We start from the raw sequence: 20,631 nt of genomic DNA on the forward strand, positions 1-20,631 counted from the left end.
TGTACTCTCGTGACGTAATCGCGGGCTTAGTGTTCATTGGTTAGTCGGAGTAGACAACCGTAGTAAATTTCTAAGAACCGTGGGCCATACAGCCTGTGTTTCAAGCTCTATCGATGCAATATTTAATGGAAATCGTTGGTACTATCGACCCTTATATTTTCTTTTAACGAACAATCTGTGCGAAAAATTCGTGGAAGCTATGAAATTTTTTAAAAATAATTATTGTAACAACTGCAGTGACCAGTCTCAGAAAGTTATTTTTCTACATACTCTTAAGCGCATACAAAACTTGTTAAGAAAGTAAACGAGGTTACGGATTCATTGCTCTATCTGTATTGTCAATAAACTAAACTAATCTTGTTAGTTAAGATTAATAATTGCCCTGAAAAGATGATGGAAAAGTTTTAGCGTGAACATTGGAAGAACCGCAATACCTTGCTCAACAGCTCATATTATATAGCCCAGTAAATGAACGGGAAATTCGGCGATACCGTGTAATTTTCAGGGGCAACTCCGAATTGCATGAAAATTTGGATTTAGGTTCTACTTACCCTCCACTTCAAAGTTGAATTTGTGCCGTTGGTTGCTTTTACTTGGGGGATGACAGTCACCCCTTCTCGTGGGTGAAAAAATATACGTTCAAGATAAGACCGGAAATGGATAAATTGACTGATTTTAAGCAACTTTTGTTCTATAGTTTTTTACGTAAGTCAAATAATAGGTAAGTTCAATACTTTTCGAGTTATTTGCCATTGAAAATGTTGATTTTTCGACAAAAAAACTACGTTTTCAGACGGTTTTTCGCAAATAACTCAAAAAGTAAATATTTTATCGAAAAAAATATCCTTAGCAAAAGTGTAGCTTATAAAAACCCAAAAAAATGGTGTATCAGTAAAGTCTATCAATCAAATAAAAACAAAGTTGTAGCTCATGAAAAATACGTTCTTATTCGTCTAATTCCAAATCGAATATTTCAAGATCACCGAAAAATTAAACACTTCGGGAAAATCCTATTTAACTTTTTTTAAAGTGTTTATAAAAAGCTTTGTTTTAATTGTTAACAAAAGTTTTAGCATTAAAAATAAGCGAGTTACGCTCAAAATAAAGTTGGCCCTCTTTTTTTTTGTAAAAAATCATGAAAATCTCGCCGTGTTTAGCTCCCCAAATAAAATTAATCGCTACCGTTTTACAAACAATTTACTTACCTATCTATTTTTTATATGATCTGTCAGTCTCACCGGTTTAAAGTGTTTATTTTTGAAAGGTTTATAATTGAGAAAGCTTGAATGGGTCACTAATCACGAGTGTATGCAAATTTTGAACAGCCATATCTTAACCAATTTTTGTCTTACGGAGAAACAAAATGAAACTAGCATATTTATAATAGCAAAACCTACATTTTTTACTCTTTAAGATTTTTCTTATCACTAATACTTATTAAATTATTTTGAAAAAATGAAATTTTTCAAAAATTTTTAGAAAAATTTTTTTTACCATAAAACCAAATGATTTTAAAAATAAGCAATTCCAACTTACAGATCATATAAACAATACACATACAGTTAAAATATATGGTAAAGCCAAACGATTAATTTCATTTAGGGTGCTAAATAGAGGGAGGTTTTCACGATTTTTTTTACCAAAAAAAAGGGGCCAACTTTTTTTTTTCAGTGTACTTAACTCGTTTATTTTTGACGCTGTAAACTTTTGTAAAAAACAAATAAAAAGCTTTTTTTCGTTACTTTAAAAATGTTAATAAGGTTTTCCCGAAAAACCCTTCTTTCTTCGGTGATTTCGCGTTGAATTATTCGATTTGGAATTAGACGAATACGAACGTATTTTTCATGAGCTACAACTTTGCTTCTACTCAATTTGTAGACTTTACTGGTACACTATTTTTTCGTTTTTTTATAGGCTACACTTTTGTTAAAAATATTTTTTTCGATAAAATATTTACTTTTTGAGTTATTTGGGAAAAACGGTCTGAAAACGTAGTTTTTTTGTTGAAAAATCAACATTTTAAATCGCGAATAACTCGAAAAGTATTGACTTACGTAAAAAACTTTATAGAACAAAAGGTGCTTAAAATAAGCCAATTTATCCATTTCCGACCTTATTTTAAACACGCGTTTTTCACCCCCGGAGAAGGGGTAAATGTCAGCCCATAAGTAAAAGCAACCAACGGCACAAATTCAACTTTGAAGTGGAGGGTAAGTAGAACCTAAATCCAAATTTTCATACAATTCGGAGTTGCCCCTGGAAATTACACTCCAAAACGGTCATTTATTGGGCTAATATGCATTGCAACGATTTTGCAAATGGCCATTTTCGCATTTTTCAAATTTTAAATCGCGTATAACTCGACAACAATCAATTTTAGAGAAAAATCATAAGAGACCTTTTAGGCTCAGAATTACCCAAATTAGCTGAAAAAAATTTGTTCGAAGTGAAAAAATTATTTTTATGAATATGTTTTAAAAAAATGTTTTAAACAATTTTTCGACCACGGCACCGCCTGGCACCCTGTCGATTTGTTATAAGGACCTATTTTTGAGTAAGTTTGTGCAAAAAAAATCAAATCGGAATAATTTCGGTAACGGGGCGACGATAGAGCGTGAACTATACCACTAATTGTTAATAATTAAAAATAACAGCTTTGTAATAAAATAATGACAAACATTTCTTCAGGATCTTGAAGAAGGGGTTTTAAACTTTGATTTGATCACTTTCTGACTTTCATAATATAATTTTTAATCGAGTTATTAGCCTTGAAAATGGACAATTTTGCATTTTTCAAATATTACGTCGCGTATAACTCAACAACAATTAATTTTAGAGAAAAATGGCAACATACTTTTTTGCTCAGAATGACCAAAATTATCTAAAAAAAAAAATTTCGAAATGAAAAAATTTTTTTTGTGAATTTGTGTAAAAAATATGGTTTTAATAATTTTTCGACCACGGCACCGCCTGGCACCCTGTGGATTTGTTATAAGGACCTCGTTTTGAGTAAGTTTGTGCAAAAAATCGAATCGGATTAATCTCGCTAACGGGGGCGACGATACAGCCCCGTCTACATGTTTTCCGCCTTATCTATAATAATCGCTTCATTACCATCAAAACACGATGTTTTGAAATAAAATAATCCCAAAATTCTCACAGGGAACTGATAAAAGCAGGTTTGAACTTAAATTTAGGCATTTGATGATTTTCAAACATAATTATTTGTTAATTGTGTACATCCTTGAAAATCGTAATTTTTCGTATTTTTTCAGTTTTCAATTTATAAATTTAGAAAACGATCAAATTAAAAAATATTGTAAGAGACCTTTTTTTCAGAAGGATCCAAAAACAAAAAAATGCCCGATTTATATAAAGAAAATTGTATCAATAAAATTGGAACCACTTTTTACATGAGACTTCTTACTCTTATTTTGGGTATCTCACGAATGTGATTCTGCAAAAATATCTCATGGGTATATTTTTTCGATTTGAGTCGAGCTTCCCGCCTTATTTAATGAGCGCTTTATTAACTATTATTAAAAATATTGTTTTAAAATAAAATCAGACCAAAATATTCGTATAACAAGATTTGAATTTGAATATATGCACTCTGGCGCATTCAAAAATATATTTTACCTGTGTTTTTGAGCCTTGAAAATCGTGATTTTTCGTCTTTTTCACGTTTAAATTGTTTATACCTCGAAAACGATCAACTGTAGAGACCAGTTATCAGAGACTCGAAAAATTATTACAGACCATTTTTGTTCAGAATAATCCAACAACTCTAAAAAAAGTATAGTATAGTATATGGCTTAACACCCCATGTGGGGTTTCGCCGCTTTCGCTTTCTAGATCCATTTTACGGGGTGGATCAGTCCCCATGATCATTGTATTTGTTCACTAATATGTCTCCATTTCTTCCGGTCTATTGCCCTCTCTTTCCATTTTGTAATTCCTGCTCCTCTTAGGTCCTCTTCTACTTCAGTTAACCATTTCGATCTGGGTCGACCACGTCTCCTTTTTCCTCCTTGTTGCCACAATATCATAGCTTTTGATACTGATTCTGGTCCTTGTCTCCATATGTGACCTAGCCATTTGCTTCTTTGTACTTTTATTTTCTTTACTATATCTTCACCATTTAATTCTTCTAAAATTTCTTTATTCGTTCTCCTTCTATAGTCTTGTTCTTCGAATCTCACTGGACCCAGTATTGTCCTTATTATCTTTCGTTCATTTATCCTTAATTTCTCTTCTTCTTTTTTTGTCATAGTCATGGTTTCTGCTGCATACATCGTTATTGGTCTTATTATTGTTTTATATATATTAATTTTTGTTTGTTTGGTCAATATTTTACTCTTTAGTAGTTTTCTATTTGCTTGGTATACCCGGTTTGTCGCCGTTATTCTTTCTTCGATCTCCGTTTTTCTTTCCCCTTTGTTATTTATCATAACGCCCAGGTATTTAAATTTCTGTACTTCCTCGAATTTGTTATTTCCTATGCTTATCTCTGTGTTTTGTTCTGCTTTTCCGAGTCTCATTAATTTTGTTTTCTTTTCATTAATTCTTAGTCCCATCTTCTTTCCCTCTTCTTCTATCTCCATTAATAATTTTTTCAATGATTTTTCGTGTTTTTGTTACTGTCGCTATATCATCTGCATAGGCGATTAGTTGGTAACCTGATGCTCTTAGGTTTCCCTTGTGGATCTTTTTTAACACAAAATCTACTGTCAGGTTAAATAGTGTTGCTGACAGTGAGTCACCTTGTCTCACTCCTTTACTTATTTCGAATTCTTCTGTTTCCCCTTCTTGTGTTAGGATACTTATTTTTGATTTATTCATAGACATTTTTATTAGGTTTCTTAGTTTTTTACTCACTCCTTGATATTTTAGGGCTTTCATTATTTGTTCGTGTGCTTTTTCCATGATTTGTTTAATGGTATGTATTGCATCTGTTGTTGATCTGCCTTTTACGAAACCGCATTGGTATTGTCCTATGATATTTTTTGTTTCATCTGTTAACCTTTTTTGTATTATTGACGGCAATATTTTATAGGCAACGTTTAATAGTGTAATACCTCTGTAGTTCTTACACTCATGCTGGTCGCCTTTTTTATGGATCGTTATAATCTGTCCAATTTCCCACTCGTTCGGCATTGTCTCCTCTTTCCATATTTCTCTATAAAAAGTACGGGCCGAAAAAATTGATTTTTACAACTTGTTTAAAAAACAAGTAATTGTACTTAGTAACACTAGGTTTTCATCCAACGTGACCGGAAATAGAACCAGAAGTCGATATTAGAACTCTTCGTGTAACTTTGCGTCGATTGATATGCGATTTCGTAAATTTTAAGTAATTTTTGCCAAACTTCCGAACATAACTTTTTAACTGGAGATGACGTCAATACCGGAAATAAAGATTCAAGCTCGACTTTTCTGACTGTTCAACCCACATCGATTGGTATACCACATGTACAATTTCTGTAAATATACTCTAATTCACATCTGGTTAGAAATTTTTAACCGGAAATGATATAAAATCCGAAAGTATACATTCGTCCTCATTTTGCTAAGGCGCGTCGAATAATATCTCGTTTGTACTAATTCTCCTACCGGATTAGATTAGATTATGTGAGGTCGTTAAGGCCATGCAGCCTCACCGCTCTTCGACCTATAGAGATCTTTTGTGCATACCTTAATCTAGTTAAACTCTAGGATTTAAATACTTGTTTCCTATGTTAGAGGGCTCTAGACTGACCTCTTTTATGAATTTTAGTCGTTTGCAGAATAGTGCTACGCAATTCTGAAACCGGAAGTTCGAGGTCAAATTCTCAACTTTAAATATTATTTTTGGATTACAAACTCGACACCTCATTTGTCATTCTATCTATTCTAATGATGGAGAAGTTATGTTCACGGAGAGACAGATGGACGGACAGACAGGCATGAAACCAAAAGTGCTAAGGCACGTCGAATAATATAATCGCTTGTACTATGTCGACGGCTTTAAAACAGTACTTCCAGTTGCAACTCTAAAACAGGTAGTGCGAGGTTCACTTTCTCACCTTTAATACCATACTTGGGTTATAAGCTTTCATTAGACACCTCATTTGTCATTTTATCTGGTCTAATGACGAAAGAGTTGTGTTTAAAGGCGGACAGACAGACTTGGATCATTCAAGGTATTCACATTTTTTCAAAATGGACGAAAACAAAATTGATTAAATAAATTAGAACACTGTTTTTTTACAGGACAATTTAATTAGGACAAATTTTTTAGTAATCATATTATACAGTTTGTTACTTACCATTTCTTGGAACCTACTTCTTCTTCTTCTTCTTCAAATGCAAATCCACTAATGGATGTTAGCGATCACATTTTCCATTAACTCTCTGTTTCTTGCAATGCGTATCAGATATTGTATGTCGTTAATCTCTGTCCATTGCCTTATGTTTCGGAGCCAGAACATTTTCTTGCGTCCTACTCCTCTCTTGCCTTCAATTTTACCCTGGATTATAAGATGAAGGAACTGGTATTTTTCGTTTCGCATGATGTGACCCAAATACGCCGTTTTTCTTTTCTTGATGTTAAACTTGATGGAACTTACTTAAATTTCTTAAATTTCACTTATTTATATCATTCATTAAATCGAAGTCGATAACGCAGATAATTAAAATATCGTTTACATTAACATTTAGAAATGAATTACCGTAAGTTAATTCTTCCCAAGCCATATTTACACCTGTTGATACTTTAAAGTTGTTTATTTACATATAAATTGAAGATTTATTCAGATTTACTAATGCAACGAAATTCATTGACATGATCAGATTGAAATATTGGTGAAATACAAAAAATTCTATAACTAAATTTTAATTAATGTATCCTCAATGCATCGAGTATTTTATACAGGGTGAGTGGGGAGGAACGTGCCAAACTTCAAGACTGTATAATATACGTAAAAATAATCAAAAATAACTCATATATTGTTATTCGATTTTCATTTGTTTCCGAGATATGGGGTGTTAAAATTTTTCTTGCAAACTAACGATTTATTTCTTGCTGTAAAGCCGGTTGAGGTGTGCAAATGAAATTAGGTGGGTTTTAAGACGTAGTTGTTGCGCATGTTTTGACATATAATTAAGAATTTTATATTTACCATTGGCGCGCATACGGATAATAGTCTGTAATTTTTAAAGATAAAAATGGCACGCCACTGAAATATTTCAAATTAAAAATCTTTCTTGAATTCCTCGTTCAATTTTTGACAGAAAATCTATCTTCCCCTTTTTCATGCAACGCTTCGTTTTCATGCAAAAAATAAAACGTCCTAACGCTTACAAAGTTTTCGACGAAGTTTCTGTATGCATGTGGAGAAACTTATTCCGAATACGTTGTAAGCGTTAAGATATTTTATTTTCTGCATGAAAACGAAGCATCGTATGAACAAACATGAAGATAGATTGTTTGTCAGAAATTGAACAGGGAATTCAAAATAATTTTTAATTTGAAATATCTCAGTGGCGTACTATTTTTTTTCTTTAAAAAATTTCAGACTATTACCCGTACGCGCGCCAATGGTGAATATAAAATTCTTAATTGTATGTCAAAACATGCGCAACAACTATGTCTTAAAAACCACCAAATTTCATTTGCACACATCAACCGGTTTTAGAGCAATAAATAAATCATCAGTTTGCGAGAAAAATTTTAACACCCCATATCTCGGAAACAAATGAAAATCGAATAGCAACATATGAGCTATTTTTGATTATTTTTACGTATATTATACAGTCTTGAAGTTTGGCACATTCCTCCCCACTCACCCTGTATATTTTATAATTCGCTGTAAAACGAAAATGAGAGACATCTTACATTTCAGTTCGTTCAGAGAGGACCATAAACACTGTTCCGTACGTTTCATCCTCATTAGGGATTGTCAGGCCGTAGAAGAATGTCATGGTTGCGGAATTGGAGAGAGTGGTTTGGCTGCACCACTAATGAACTTTTTAGGTCAGCTGTAAAGGGCATAAGAGCTGTAAGGGGTATATATGGTTACCCCTGACCGTCGGAGGGGTATATACCCCTTTTAAGTTCCCTAATGAGGGTGAAAAGGGCGTAAGGGCGTTTATGGTCCTCTCTGAATGAACTGAAATGTAAGATGTCTCTCATTTTCGTTTTACAGCGAATTATTTTATATTAGGTTTACTCCTAACGGAGTATCGGAACAAAGTTTTAGTTGGAATTTGGTCATAATCAATAGACAGGTAGTAAAGTGCAACTTTTATACTTCTCCGTGTCTTCTTTCATTCATCGTTCGTTTAGTTTGCAAGTAATAGACACCACGTATAGGCGTAACCAGAAACTCGTCCCAATAGAGGTATTATTTCTCTGAAAATTTTTTGCTTAGTTAGAAATCCAATGAAATCAATTAATTTGTGGTCATCTGATTGAATACAACCAATAAAACCAACATTATACTGAAAACAGATCCCATGGGCTGTTTTCACTCAATCATGTAGCTATGGATACCTACATTTCGTTTCATTTCGATTTTGACATTTCAAATATTTAGTATTTCAAACATCATAATAAAATTATTAACAGCATGCGTAGTGGAAATACATCTTCATCAGTTATAGAAACTAACATGTCTGGATCTTCATTAAATTTTTCTAATTGTTCCTTTGTTAATTGCACATTTAAATAAATTGTTTCTGCTCTGTATTTTTTTTTCATAACCAGCAAAAAATTTTCTATCCGAATATCCCTCGAACATTGATAAATGCTCAAAAATTTTTTAACAACTTTCTCAAGCTTGTTGCTTACAGGCAACAGACCTCCGCCTACGGCGTCGGTCTGTTTCCAAGCAACAAGCTTTCGAAATCTGTTATAAAATTTTTTCGAACAATTATCAATGTCCTTGGGTTATTACTACTGAAAATAAAACTTCGAATTATTTTATATATATTTAGTTCTAAAAATCGAAAGACGTATTAGTATAGTATAGTTGATCCAAAAGATGGCATAACCCAGACATCCAAAGTGAAAGTTATCCTTCAACACCAAATTATTCTATATGGTCCACACAATGTCCAGAAAAAAGTCACACCATTTTGAGCGTCGGGTTTGGGGGGGAGAGGGGGAAGAAATCGGTAAATTCGTAGTTTTTTAAGTTTTTCGCCAATATTTCTAAAACTATGCGGTTTAGCATGAACAACCCTCCATACAAAATTGTTCTAAATTAAATTTGAAATAAAAAAGGCCCTATGCATAATCTTTCTAAAATGAATGATTCAAAAGTTACGGATGTAGTATAGTATAACTGGTCCAAAAAAAGGCCTAACCCAAACATCCAAAGTAAAAGTTTTCCTCCAACACCAAAATGTTCTATATGGTCCACATATTGTTCAGTAAAAAGTTACACCATTTTGAGCGTCCGGTTTGGGAGGGAGATGGGAGAGAAGCCGGTAAATTAGTAGTTTTTTTACGTTTTTCGTCAATATTTCTAAAACTATGCTTTAGCGTAAACAATGTTATATGCAAGATTGTTCTACATGAAATTTAAAACAAAAAAATGTTCTATACATAATTGTTATAAAATCAACGGTTCCAGAGTTACGGAGGGTGAAAAGTCGAGGTTTTCGATACTGTTTATATTTTTTGGGCAATATTTATGATACAACTATACCAAAAACCCAGACATCCAAAGTGAAAGTTATCCTCCAACACCAAATTGTTCTATATGGTCAAAATCAAATTTATGTTTCATATTTATCTAAGTATATAGAGTATAAGTTCAAGATCATAAAAGATCGAATTGCTTTCCACAAAAGTGACTGTACATTATACCCAGAAAGATTCACTCTTGCCACACATGTACCGGGTGTCCCGATAAGAATGGCTCTCGGCCATACCTCAGGAACCGTTTATAGTACAGCGTTGAGAAAAAAATATTTATAACAAAAGTTGCCTCGGGAGAAACCTGGAAATTATTTTCATAATTGTAGGTCCACCGCTAGAGGGCCTAATTGAATATCAAAAATTAAAAATCAAAATTTTACAAAATTTACCTAATGAAAGGGCACTGGAAATCCAATCATCGTATTCTTCATAAAATTCTGCGCATATTTGATTTTACAAGTTTAAGTCTACCTTTGCAAATAAGAGGTGGGGGTGAGTGGGAACCTTCTTATGAAAAAATGGCTGTAAGTCCGGTTCTGCTAAATCGAATTTTGCATACTTGGTCTTGTTGAAAACAGCTCTTTTTCGTCAATGTAAGTGCCTCATTTTCTAAATAGCCTAATAAGTAATATGCAAGCTAGGAGGCGTAGCGTAGCGTTTGAAGAAGAAGAAGAAGAAGTAAGAAGTAATTATTTTCAGAAATCTAGTTTTCGTTGGAAAATATTAAATGGTACATTCCATGTCAAATCACTCAGGCAAAAAATTGTGGATCTCCGATTTGCCTGAAAATTGGTATTATAGCTTCTGCGGGACGTAAAAATAGGATATTTAAGGTCAAAAAATCTTCTTCTTTTTTCTCAAAATTTTATTTTATGTGATTTTACAGTGATTTGGTGTTTATTTAAACAAATTTGCATTTTCTGTCGTAAAGTATCAATGACTAACATAATATTTTAATAGAAAGGACTAAAAAATGTCATTATATGGCATTATAACAAGTTATTTTGAATCAAAACAAGTTTTTGATCAAATTTTATAGTGTAAAAAAGTTAAAATACCGTTTTTTACCTTTTCCTCCATTCCCAAAATACATCATCATCGATTTGGCTGAAAATTTGCCCACACATAGCCAAAAGATAGAACTTTAAGTAGTTAGAAGGATTTGAATTATATTACAATACCAAAAAAGTTACATGCAGTAATATCAGACTCAAAAGTATATATTAGTCCAGTCGGGATAGCATTTGACCTTGAATGCAGCTGCCCAAAATTTTATTTTTCTGATCTTTAGGGGAGTCAATAGTAGCCTAAATTTAAAATCACGAATGAATTCCTCCGTTACGTTAGCCGCCATCTTGATTTTAAAAGAGAACCTGTTTTGCTCAATGTCTCCGCCATTTTTAACTTTTCGACAAAAATGGTAGGAACTGAAATTGTTCCAAATAAATCGTATTTACAATTATTACAATTTCTTTTTAACAATTTTTGTCGTGAGGTCGATATTTTCGAGTTAATTTTACTTACAGTAGACGCCTATATTTTTATCTATAATATTGCATGTAACTTTTTTGGTATTGTAATATAATTCAAATCCTTCTCACCACTTAAAGTCCTATGTTTTGTCTATCTGTGGACAAATTTTCAGCCAAATCGATTATGATGTATTTTGGGAATGGAGAAATATGTAAAAAACGGTATTTTAACGTTTTCTACACTATAAAATTTGATCAAAAGCTTGTTTTGAATCGAAGTAACTTGTTATAATGCCATATAATGACATTTTTGAGTCCCTTCTATTAAAATATTATGTTTTCCATTGATACTTTACGATAGAAAATGCAAATTTGTATATAAATAAACACCAAATCACTGTAAAATCGCATAAAATAACATTCTGAGAAAAAAGAAGAAGATTTTTGACCTTAAATATCTTATTTTTACGTCCCGCAGAAGCTATATACCAATTTTCAGACAAATCGCAGGTCCAAATTTTTTTTGCTCCAAAATTGAGTGATTTGAAATGGAATGACCCAAATACAAGTGTGCATTTTTAATCCTGTATTACAAAATTAGACCAAATTAGCAACATAATGCCGAAAACCGCATGTCGATATCTTTTTCGTATCTCGAGATATCTTAAGAAATGTGTAAATTTTAAACAACTGTTAATGTCATCCGTAAACGAAGTTGAGGAAAAGTAGTGTGCTATGGAAAAAACAAAGAAACATTTTCCAGGTGTAAACGTATATAATTAATTAAAACAACAATAAAACAAACAACACTATAAAATATAACAAAGAAATAAAAGCAACTACTTACTTAGTCTTAGTTACTGCCTAAATGTTCAAATTGTTGCCCATCATTTTCGATGCAACCACTTACTCTTTCAGGAGTAGATTGAATATCAACAGATTTAACTGTTTTAGACTTTTATTTATGGGGACGGATTAAAGACCTTGTTTTTGCCGCTAGGCTCACTACTCGAGAAAACATGATCTATAATCTAGAGTCTAGAGAATACGAAACGCCATTCAAAGCATTGCGAAAGCAGAAATTGAGACTGCTGTTTAATCTACTGTTGAAAGAGTAAATGCTTGCATCGAAAATGATGGGCAACAATTTGAACATTTAAGTCGTCACTACGTAAGTAGTTGCTTTTATTTCTTTGTTATATTTTATAGTGTTGTTTGTCTTATTGTTATATAGTGTGTCATAGCACACTACTTTTCCTCAACTTCGTTTACCGGTGACATTAACAGTTGTTTAAAATTTACATGTTTCTTAAGATATCTCGAGATACAAAAAAGGTATCGACATGCAGTTTTCGCATTATGTTGCTAAATTGGTCTAATTTTGTAATATAGGATTAAAATGGATACTTGTATTTAATATTTTCCAAAGAAAACTAGATTTCTGAAAATAATTAAATAACGCCTCCTAGCTTGCATATTACTTATTAGGCTATTTCGAAAATAAGACACTTATATTGACGAAAAAGAGCTGTTTTCAACAAGACTAAGTATGCAAAATTCGATTTAGCAGAACCGGACTTAATCCATTTTTTCATAAGAAGGTTCCCACTCACCCCCACCTCTTATTGGCAAAGGTAGACTTAAACTTGTGAAATCAAATATGCGCAGAATTTTATGAAGAATACGATGATTGGATTTCCAGTGCCCTTTCATTAGGTAAATTTTGTAAAATTTTGATATTTTAATTTTTGATATTCAATTACGTCCTCTAGCGGTGGACCTACAATTATGAAAATAATTTCCAGGCTTTCCCGAGGCAACTTTTGTTATAAATATTTTTTCTCAACGCTGTACTATAAACGGTTCCTGAGATATGGCCGAGAGCCATTCTTATTGGGACACCCGGTACAGTGGGAAAAATGAACGATCTTATTATCAAGTACCTATTTTGTATTTTCTGTCTTTTTCTATAAATAACAAACGAGAGAGATAAATAATTAATAATGTTGTTGAACAGTGGCAATTGTATTAAACAAAAAAAATTAATTTAAAGGTTATTGATAAAAAAATTTGATACTGGAATTTAATTTAATAAATTTAATTATTTCAATAGTCACATCTACGATACGGATTATACAAACAAATTAGCATAAAAAGACACACAAAAAACTGTCAGAATTTTATACACCTAGGTAGTGATGTAAAATTCCGGAAAGATTCAAACCCCGGAAAGTTTCCGGAAACTTTCCGGGAATATTGGAATTTTTCGGAAACTTATGGAAATATTGCATTTTTATTAAAATTATTATAATAAATTATACAAATCAGTAGTTAGCTTTACTTATTGTTGTGGTATTACGACTACAGAAAAAAATCTGTTAAAAATTAAATGTCCAAAAATACTAAAAATTTATTTAACTTAATTAAAAAAATACTCTGAATATTTGTTATTAGTCATTATAAGTTAAAAATAAAAAATATATTTTATTTTAAAAAAATATTAAAATTCAGCTATACACTGCATAGCTAATATGATCTTCACGAGTGAGGCTTTGTCCTGTTAAAGAAGAATCAAGTAAGTTTGCAGCATAGTGCACAGGCTTCACTGCCATTTTTTTTTTCTAATTTAGATAAGCATTCCTTTTCCTCAGACTTACTGATTGGAAGTAATGGAATATTCTAGGCAAAAATATTTTCGTATCCTTAACTGCATCGACAACCTGTGATATTTTAAACGTATTGCCTTACAATAAAGTACCTAATCCATTTCACAATTGATGTTAGAACAACTGCTACTTTTTGCAACTTTATCCAAAATATTTCATCATCCAGAGAGTTCCAAATTTTTAATTTTTTCCCTCTATGACCATAAGTATCGGTAAAGCACTTTTAGACGCAATAATGATATTTATACAATTAAGGATTGAACCCCATCTAGTTTTTACAAGAAGTTTTAATGATCTAAGTTTATTGTAGTTTTGAATTTTTTCTTTTTATTTATTATTTTTCATTTGAAATGTTTCCATGCATTATACCTATACTACAATCACAATAAAAATTCACTAGAAATAAACAAACAAAGACACATTGAATGTTCGAGGAGAAATCATGATTTACAATATTTATGTACATTGTAAATCCCAAATCATGATTTGCAAAGTTTATACATTGTAAATCATGATTCGGGAGTAGTCCATTTAACATTCAACGTGTCTTAGTTTGTTTATTTCTAGTGCATCTTTATTGTGACTTTAGTATACTTTAGGCATTTTTAGTATAAAAATAATGAAGGTAATGATCAAAACAATGTTCCACTTGGCAGTGGTATAGGTTCGCCGGCCATGTGAATTAAATAGCGCTACTTCCATGTAAATTCAAATTACTTCACTGATTCTCATGTCCAAAAGGCTCTTGGAAATATTCTCAAAAATTCTCGGAAATATTATGGAAAGTTCTCGTAAACATTCTTGAAAATTCTCGGAAATATTCTCGAGAATTTTCCATTGAAAGTTTCCGGGAATATTCGCGGTCAGGAGAATTTTTCCATTTTTTATAGGCGGATATTCTCGGAAACTTTCCAATGTTCGCGAATATTCGTTTGGAAATATTCTCGACTCACATCACTACACCTAGGGCAATAACATCATTTCAAAGACTGTTTTTCAACCACAGATTGTTTAAGTCAATAAGATCGAGACCAAAAGTCCATTTGTTTGAAAAGATATACATAACGTAAAAAAATCAGGTTATAAAATCTTCCCAGAATTTTTCAGAATTATTTTCTTTTTTCTTTTAAGAACGAATTCCGGAGTGGAAATCGAAATGGCAACACTTTAGTTAATTAAAAATATAATTTTCATTACACCAATAATTGTGGCTAAATCCCATATAAACATAATACAAAATTTCGAGCCCATGTTTTTAAACGCATTCATTTCTTTAGAATCCTAAGAAAAATAATAAATATTTTTGAAAACTTCAAACGCAGAATGAAAGGTTACATTATTACCAAAGGCTGAAAGTCCCTGAAAACTTCTATAATGTTTAATTTAATAAGTTACAGGGGTGAAAAAGAGGAGAACATTTAGTGTGATTTTTAATTTCAAATATGTCATTCAAAAGAAACTTTTTGTTTATTCTAAAGAACTTTCATTCTGCGTTTAAATTTTTCAAAAATACTTATTAGTTTTCACAGGCTTCGAAAAAATTAATTCATTTAAAAAGCATTGGCTCAAAATTTTGCGCCTACACTCTTAAAAAACATTGTTTATTAAAGATTACATATAAAAAAGCAAACATCTCAAAAAGTTATTTCAAAAACGCCAAAAATAAAATACGATTTTTTAGTCATAGTTGAATGATATTAAAGAAACTTCATCATCATCAATGGTGCTACAGCCCTATGAAAGAGCCTCGGCCTTCCCAAGTCTATTACGCCAGTCAGTCCTATCCATTGCCAACCGTTGCCAGTTTGCTGCGCGTATTTTTCTGCCATCCTCATCTACACCACACCATCCTTCCATCTGAGTTTTGGCCTACCCCTATTTCTACTTCCCACAGGTTGTGACATAAGGATTTTTCTAGGAGGGTTGTTCTGCTCTGATCTTGCTAGATGTCCTGCCTATCTTAGTCTTCCTATTCTTATGAGAGATACTACGTCTTTACCACCAAATATATGTTTATGTCTGTGGTATACCTCATAGTTGTACCTCCTCCTCCAAACACCATTTTCACAGATGCCACCGAATATTCCTCTCAGGATCCTTCGTTCAAATATAAGCAGAAGGCTTTCATCTGCCTTAGAGATGGTCCATGTCTCCGATCCATATGTCAACACTGGTTGTATAAGGGTTTTGTATATGATTATTTTTGTTGTTTGGTTTAAGTTTCCGCTTCTCATGTGTCTACTCAGTCCAAAATAGCATTTGTTTGCTAGGATTATCATTCGCTTGATTTCTTCCGTCATGACGTTCTCCTTGGTGATGAGGGAGCCTAAGGGCCGGTTGTTCGAACGCTAATCAACATTGATCACTATCAAATATTTAATTACTGTCACAACTGTCAGTGTCAACTTTGGTTGGGTTGCTGAAAACATAGTTAATTATAATTATGAGATTAGTTAGTCAATTAACATAACAATTATTAACATAATTGATTAACTAATTTCATAATTGTCATCAATAATTATGTTTTCGGCAACCCAACCAAAGTTGACATTGACAGTTGTGACAGTAATTAAGTATTTGATAGTGATCAATGTTGATTAGCGTTCGAACAACCGGCCCTAAGTATGTGAATTTGTCCACTACGTCAAAGGTAGACTTATCAACCGTGAATTGGTGACCGATGTGTCTGGCCCTATTGTTGGGTGTTGATGCATCATCTTAGTTTTCTCGTCGTTTACTTGCAGGCCCACATTTTTTGAGGCATTTGAGAAGGTGGTATACATTTCCTCTATCTTGCGTGTTGTGCGGGCAACTAGGTCCACGTCATCTGCATATTCCAAAAACTTATTAAAGAAACTTAACCGATTATATTATTAGCTTCTTTTACTATAAATTGACAAAAATTAATCAATATCTTAAGTATATTATATTACGATATCATTATAAAGTACAAATATTTTTTAGTCGTAAATTGTTTGGTTGCCTTCAAACACCCTTCCTCGAAATGCGCAACATGATCAAACCGCCCCCGTCGCCGATTCATGCAGAAGGTGAAAGCCTCTCCGAATGGTTCTGTCATATGGAAGGACCGGATGGGCCTAGCCAGAGCGAGTGCTCCTCACTAAGTGTTCCATTTGCTGAACTGTCGATTTCATACATGGACGATGCCTCGGATAGTTCGAGTTATGTCAAAGATGGTGACAAAGACGATCAAGAAAGACTGAGCAGAGGGAATTGTGGTAGTTATAGAAGTAAGTACATTTGTTTTTTATAAATTAATTTAATAGCTCATGTATAAATTAATTGTTGCTGTAGGTTTATCTCTAAATAAGTACGAGATCTGTTCCAAAGGTGTCCAACCTTCGTAATGCTTTAGCTTTCGATATCATCGCTCATGATATCGTTCGAAATAATTCTTATTGGGCTTAACAACAAGCTCCCCTTGTAACTGAAGTAACTGAAGCAGTTCTGAAATTCGGTTTTTGTAATGGTTTTCAGTCCCCTCATTCCATTAAGCAATCAACATACCCCTTAAAGCGGAAATTTCATTAAACGGTCCATTATGGCCTTATGATGGTTCGGGAAATAATCCTGGACAAAAAATCCCCACAGATTATTCTTTGACAAAAAATCCCCGGACAAAAAATCCCTACAAATAATCCCCACAAAAAATTCGGGACAAATAATCCCCACTAGAGATGGTCACAAGCTTGAGCTTAGCTCGGCTCGACTCGAGTCCATCCCTACTCCCCACAATTTTTTTTGGACAAAATATCCTCACAAACAATTTCGGATTAAAATTGCTTAAGAAATATTTGCTGCCGAATAGTTCTCAAAAGTTTTCTGGTCAACGCAATCAACGCAAATATTTTTCAGGCTCAGTGTATGAGAGTATAGCAATCGCCATGAAACCGCTTTTCGGCACGAAAATAATGATTAGCAATTGAGATTAAGCATGAATTGTAATTTCGATTACCAATTAATTACGTATTTGTTATGGGAAATAAGCCACAATTTTACTAAAAAATGAATTTATTAAAGTTTCGAAGCCCAAATCGGGTTTCGTTGTCAAAATACAAAACACTATATCCCATAAAAAATACGTAATTATAAAAATGCCACAAGGAAATAGCTTCAGAACAACATTCGATTACCAAGTTTCGTCTTCCAATTCTATGCCGAAAACTTCAAATTTTATATGACAAAAAGTGTGAGATTTTTCAAAAATCGTGGAACATAAAAATGGGGAATGAGCTAAGGCTGTGCGAATCATGTTGTAATTAATATTCGCTTAAATATTTTTCTCACTCTGCTCTGCTTTGAATAACTCTGTTCAAAACATTTCCTATTCGTGATGATAACTGCTGGTCCTGAAAACGATCATTTTTATTGTAATGCAAAAAACTGTTCCTTTTTGTCAATTTAACGTCAAAAATATTTAGTCATCGTTATCAGTTTCAATTCAATTCAAGCAACATTTGAAAAACCTGCTTCAAAAGCTTTCAAAAGTTATATCAAAAAAAATTTCGGAATAAATTTCAACTGTTTCGGTACATACAAAATCTTATACTAACATTATATTATCTGCTCTCTAATGTTGTTTGCAATATACAGCAAGGAAAAAACAATGTGCTCCCTCATGCATCATGGGATACCAAGTTTATCACGGCAGTTTATGCATCTGTCAAAGCGTACGATGATACGACATTTTAAAAGGAAATGATGAGAGAAATGAAATGTGTTCCTAATGTTCTTATTAATGCTTTTGAAGTGCACTAATAAAATCTATTGAATTTAACTGATATATTTAAAAATTAGTGGACATTCCTATTCAAATACCCAACAGAGTGGAAGGCACTTTTAGTCGGTAATTTTTTTTGTTTTTGGCCAATTTTGCCAGAATTGGCAAAATTACTAACTATTTAATAATTATTAACTATTTAGTAATAATTATTTTTTTTGCCAATTTTACCAAATTGGCAAAATTATTTACTAAAATCACTAGCCAGTTGTGTCTGAGTTTAGCGAACCGAGTATACCCCTCGATTTTTAAATAAAAATGTGCACTTTTTAAGAGGATCGGTACGTATTTTAGGCTGCAATGCTATTCAAATGGGGATTCATTTTTTTCGAATCCTGAGAAAACTAATAAGTATTTTTGAAAAATTTAAACGCAGAATGAAAGATCACGTTATTAGCGAGGGCCGAAAGTCCCTGAGAACTTCTATAATGTTTATTTTAATAAGTTACAGGGGTGAAAAACTAAGAGAAAATTTAGTGTGATTTTTAATTTCAAATATATCATTCAAAATAAACCTTTTATTTATTCTAAGGGACTTTCGGCCCTCGGTAATGATTTAGTCTTTCATTCTGCGTTGAAATTTTTTAAAAATATTTATTGGTTTTTTCAGGATTCGAAAAAAATAAACACAATGCCGTGTTAATATTTTCCAAATCTATCTTTGTCTTACAACGCACTCAGCCGAATATAATATTGTCAGTCAGACACTGACAATCAGTGACAATTTTAAATATTTGACATTGCATCGGGAATATGTTGAGTTATTGATTAAATTTTATTTAAATATAGTGTATTTGATAAATAATTGATTTAAGACGTGAACTTAATAAAAAGTTATTTATTGTGTATTATTTGTGGAAGATCCAAGCAGAGAATACATCAGGATAATATATTCTGTGATCCAAGTATTTTGTTCTTAAAGATGTTCAAAATTGTAAGCGTTCCATAACAATATATTATTAAAAAATCACTTTAACACTTTTCCTCTTTTCTCGATTGAGTATTAGTCTTTGTTGTACAAATAAATTATTACAATCACTGAACACATAGTTGGTGAAAAATTATCACATTTATTAACGTAATTAATAATTTCCAATTATAAAAATAACAGTTATCCAAGAACATTCAAAACCCATCTCTTTAAATTAATAATGACATTTTCAAGTAGAATGACATTTAGTAATGTTTACATATCCATACCAGTGTGAATTTTACTATGCGTAATTTGCCGTGTAAAGACAGAAAAAGTAGGGATACACGTAAAATATTTGCGAATTATGTACCCATAGCCTTAAACATAAATTTAAATGTACAGGGTAATTCATGCAAGTCTAGCAGAGTCCATAAGCTTTAGTTTTAATGGAACACCCTATATATTTTTATATTTTTAAAAGCTGCTTAATAACCTGATTTCGACGAACCATATCATGTAGGGTATATTATGAATAATACAGGGTGAAATTTTGAAATTTTAAAGTATGGAAACCACTTGTGGAATAAAATTGTTTATGTCCTTATTTCAGAAAATTATATAAAATACTGGGACACGTCAACTTTTAAATTCAAATGTGCGCTTTACAAACATGAATTTAAATATACAGAGTGATTCACGCAAGTACAGCATAGTCCATGATCTCTAGTTTTAATGGATGAATAAAGCTAATTCACAACCTCATCTTAAAAAATTGTATTATACCGGGTCCATTATGAAAATGTCCTTATACAAGGTGAAATTTTGAAATTACTTATTTTCGTCAAGACGTTAAATACAAAACCCAATAGATTTATACTTAGTTTGGAAAATGTATGTCTTTACTGAGCTAATTTAAAAAATAGTACTATTATTTATGATAAATTATTAATTTCAAAATTTTATGTAGGTATTTAAGATCTTGACGAAAATTACATATAATTTTAAAATTTCACCTTGTATTATTCATAATAGGCCCTAGATAATACACTTTTTTGATGTGAGGTTGTTTAGCAGATTCTAAAAAGATAAAAATA

The 20,631-nt window shown here is 32.1% G+C and overlaps 1 protein-coding gene across 1 annotated transcript in view; it reads left to right on the forward strand.

Annotated features, from left to right (window-relative positions):
* LOC114335854 (liprin-alpha-2-like) overlaps positions 1-20,631 on the forward strand; it is a 307,595-nt gene that overhangs the window by 267,871 nt on the left and 19,093 nt on the right. Inside the window, exon 8 of the mRNA XM_050653655.1 lies at positions 16,788-17,074. Within this exon, the coding sequence (XP_050509612.1) occupies positions 16,788-17,074 (287 nt within the window). The remainder of the gene's footprint in view (positions 1-16,787; positions 17,075-20,631) is intronic.

The sequence above is a fragment of the Diabrotica virgifera genome, chromosome 6 (assembly GCF_917563875.1).
Source record: "Diabrotica virgifera virgifera chromosome 6, PGI_DIABVI_V3a".
In the NCBI taxonomy this organism is placed as follows: Eukaryota; Metazoa; Arthropoda; class Insecta; order Coleoptera; family Chrysomelidae; genus Diabrotica; species Diabrotica virgifera.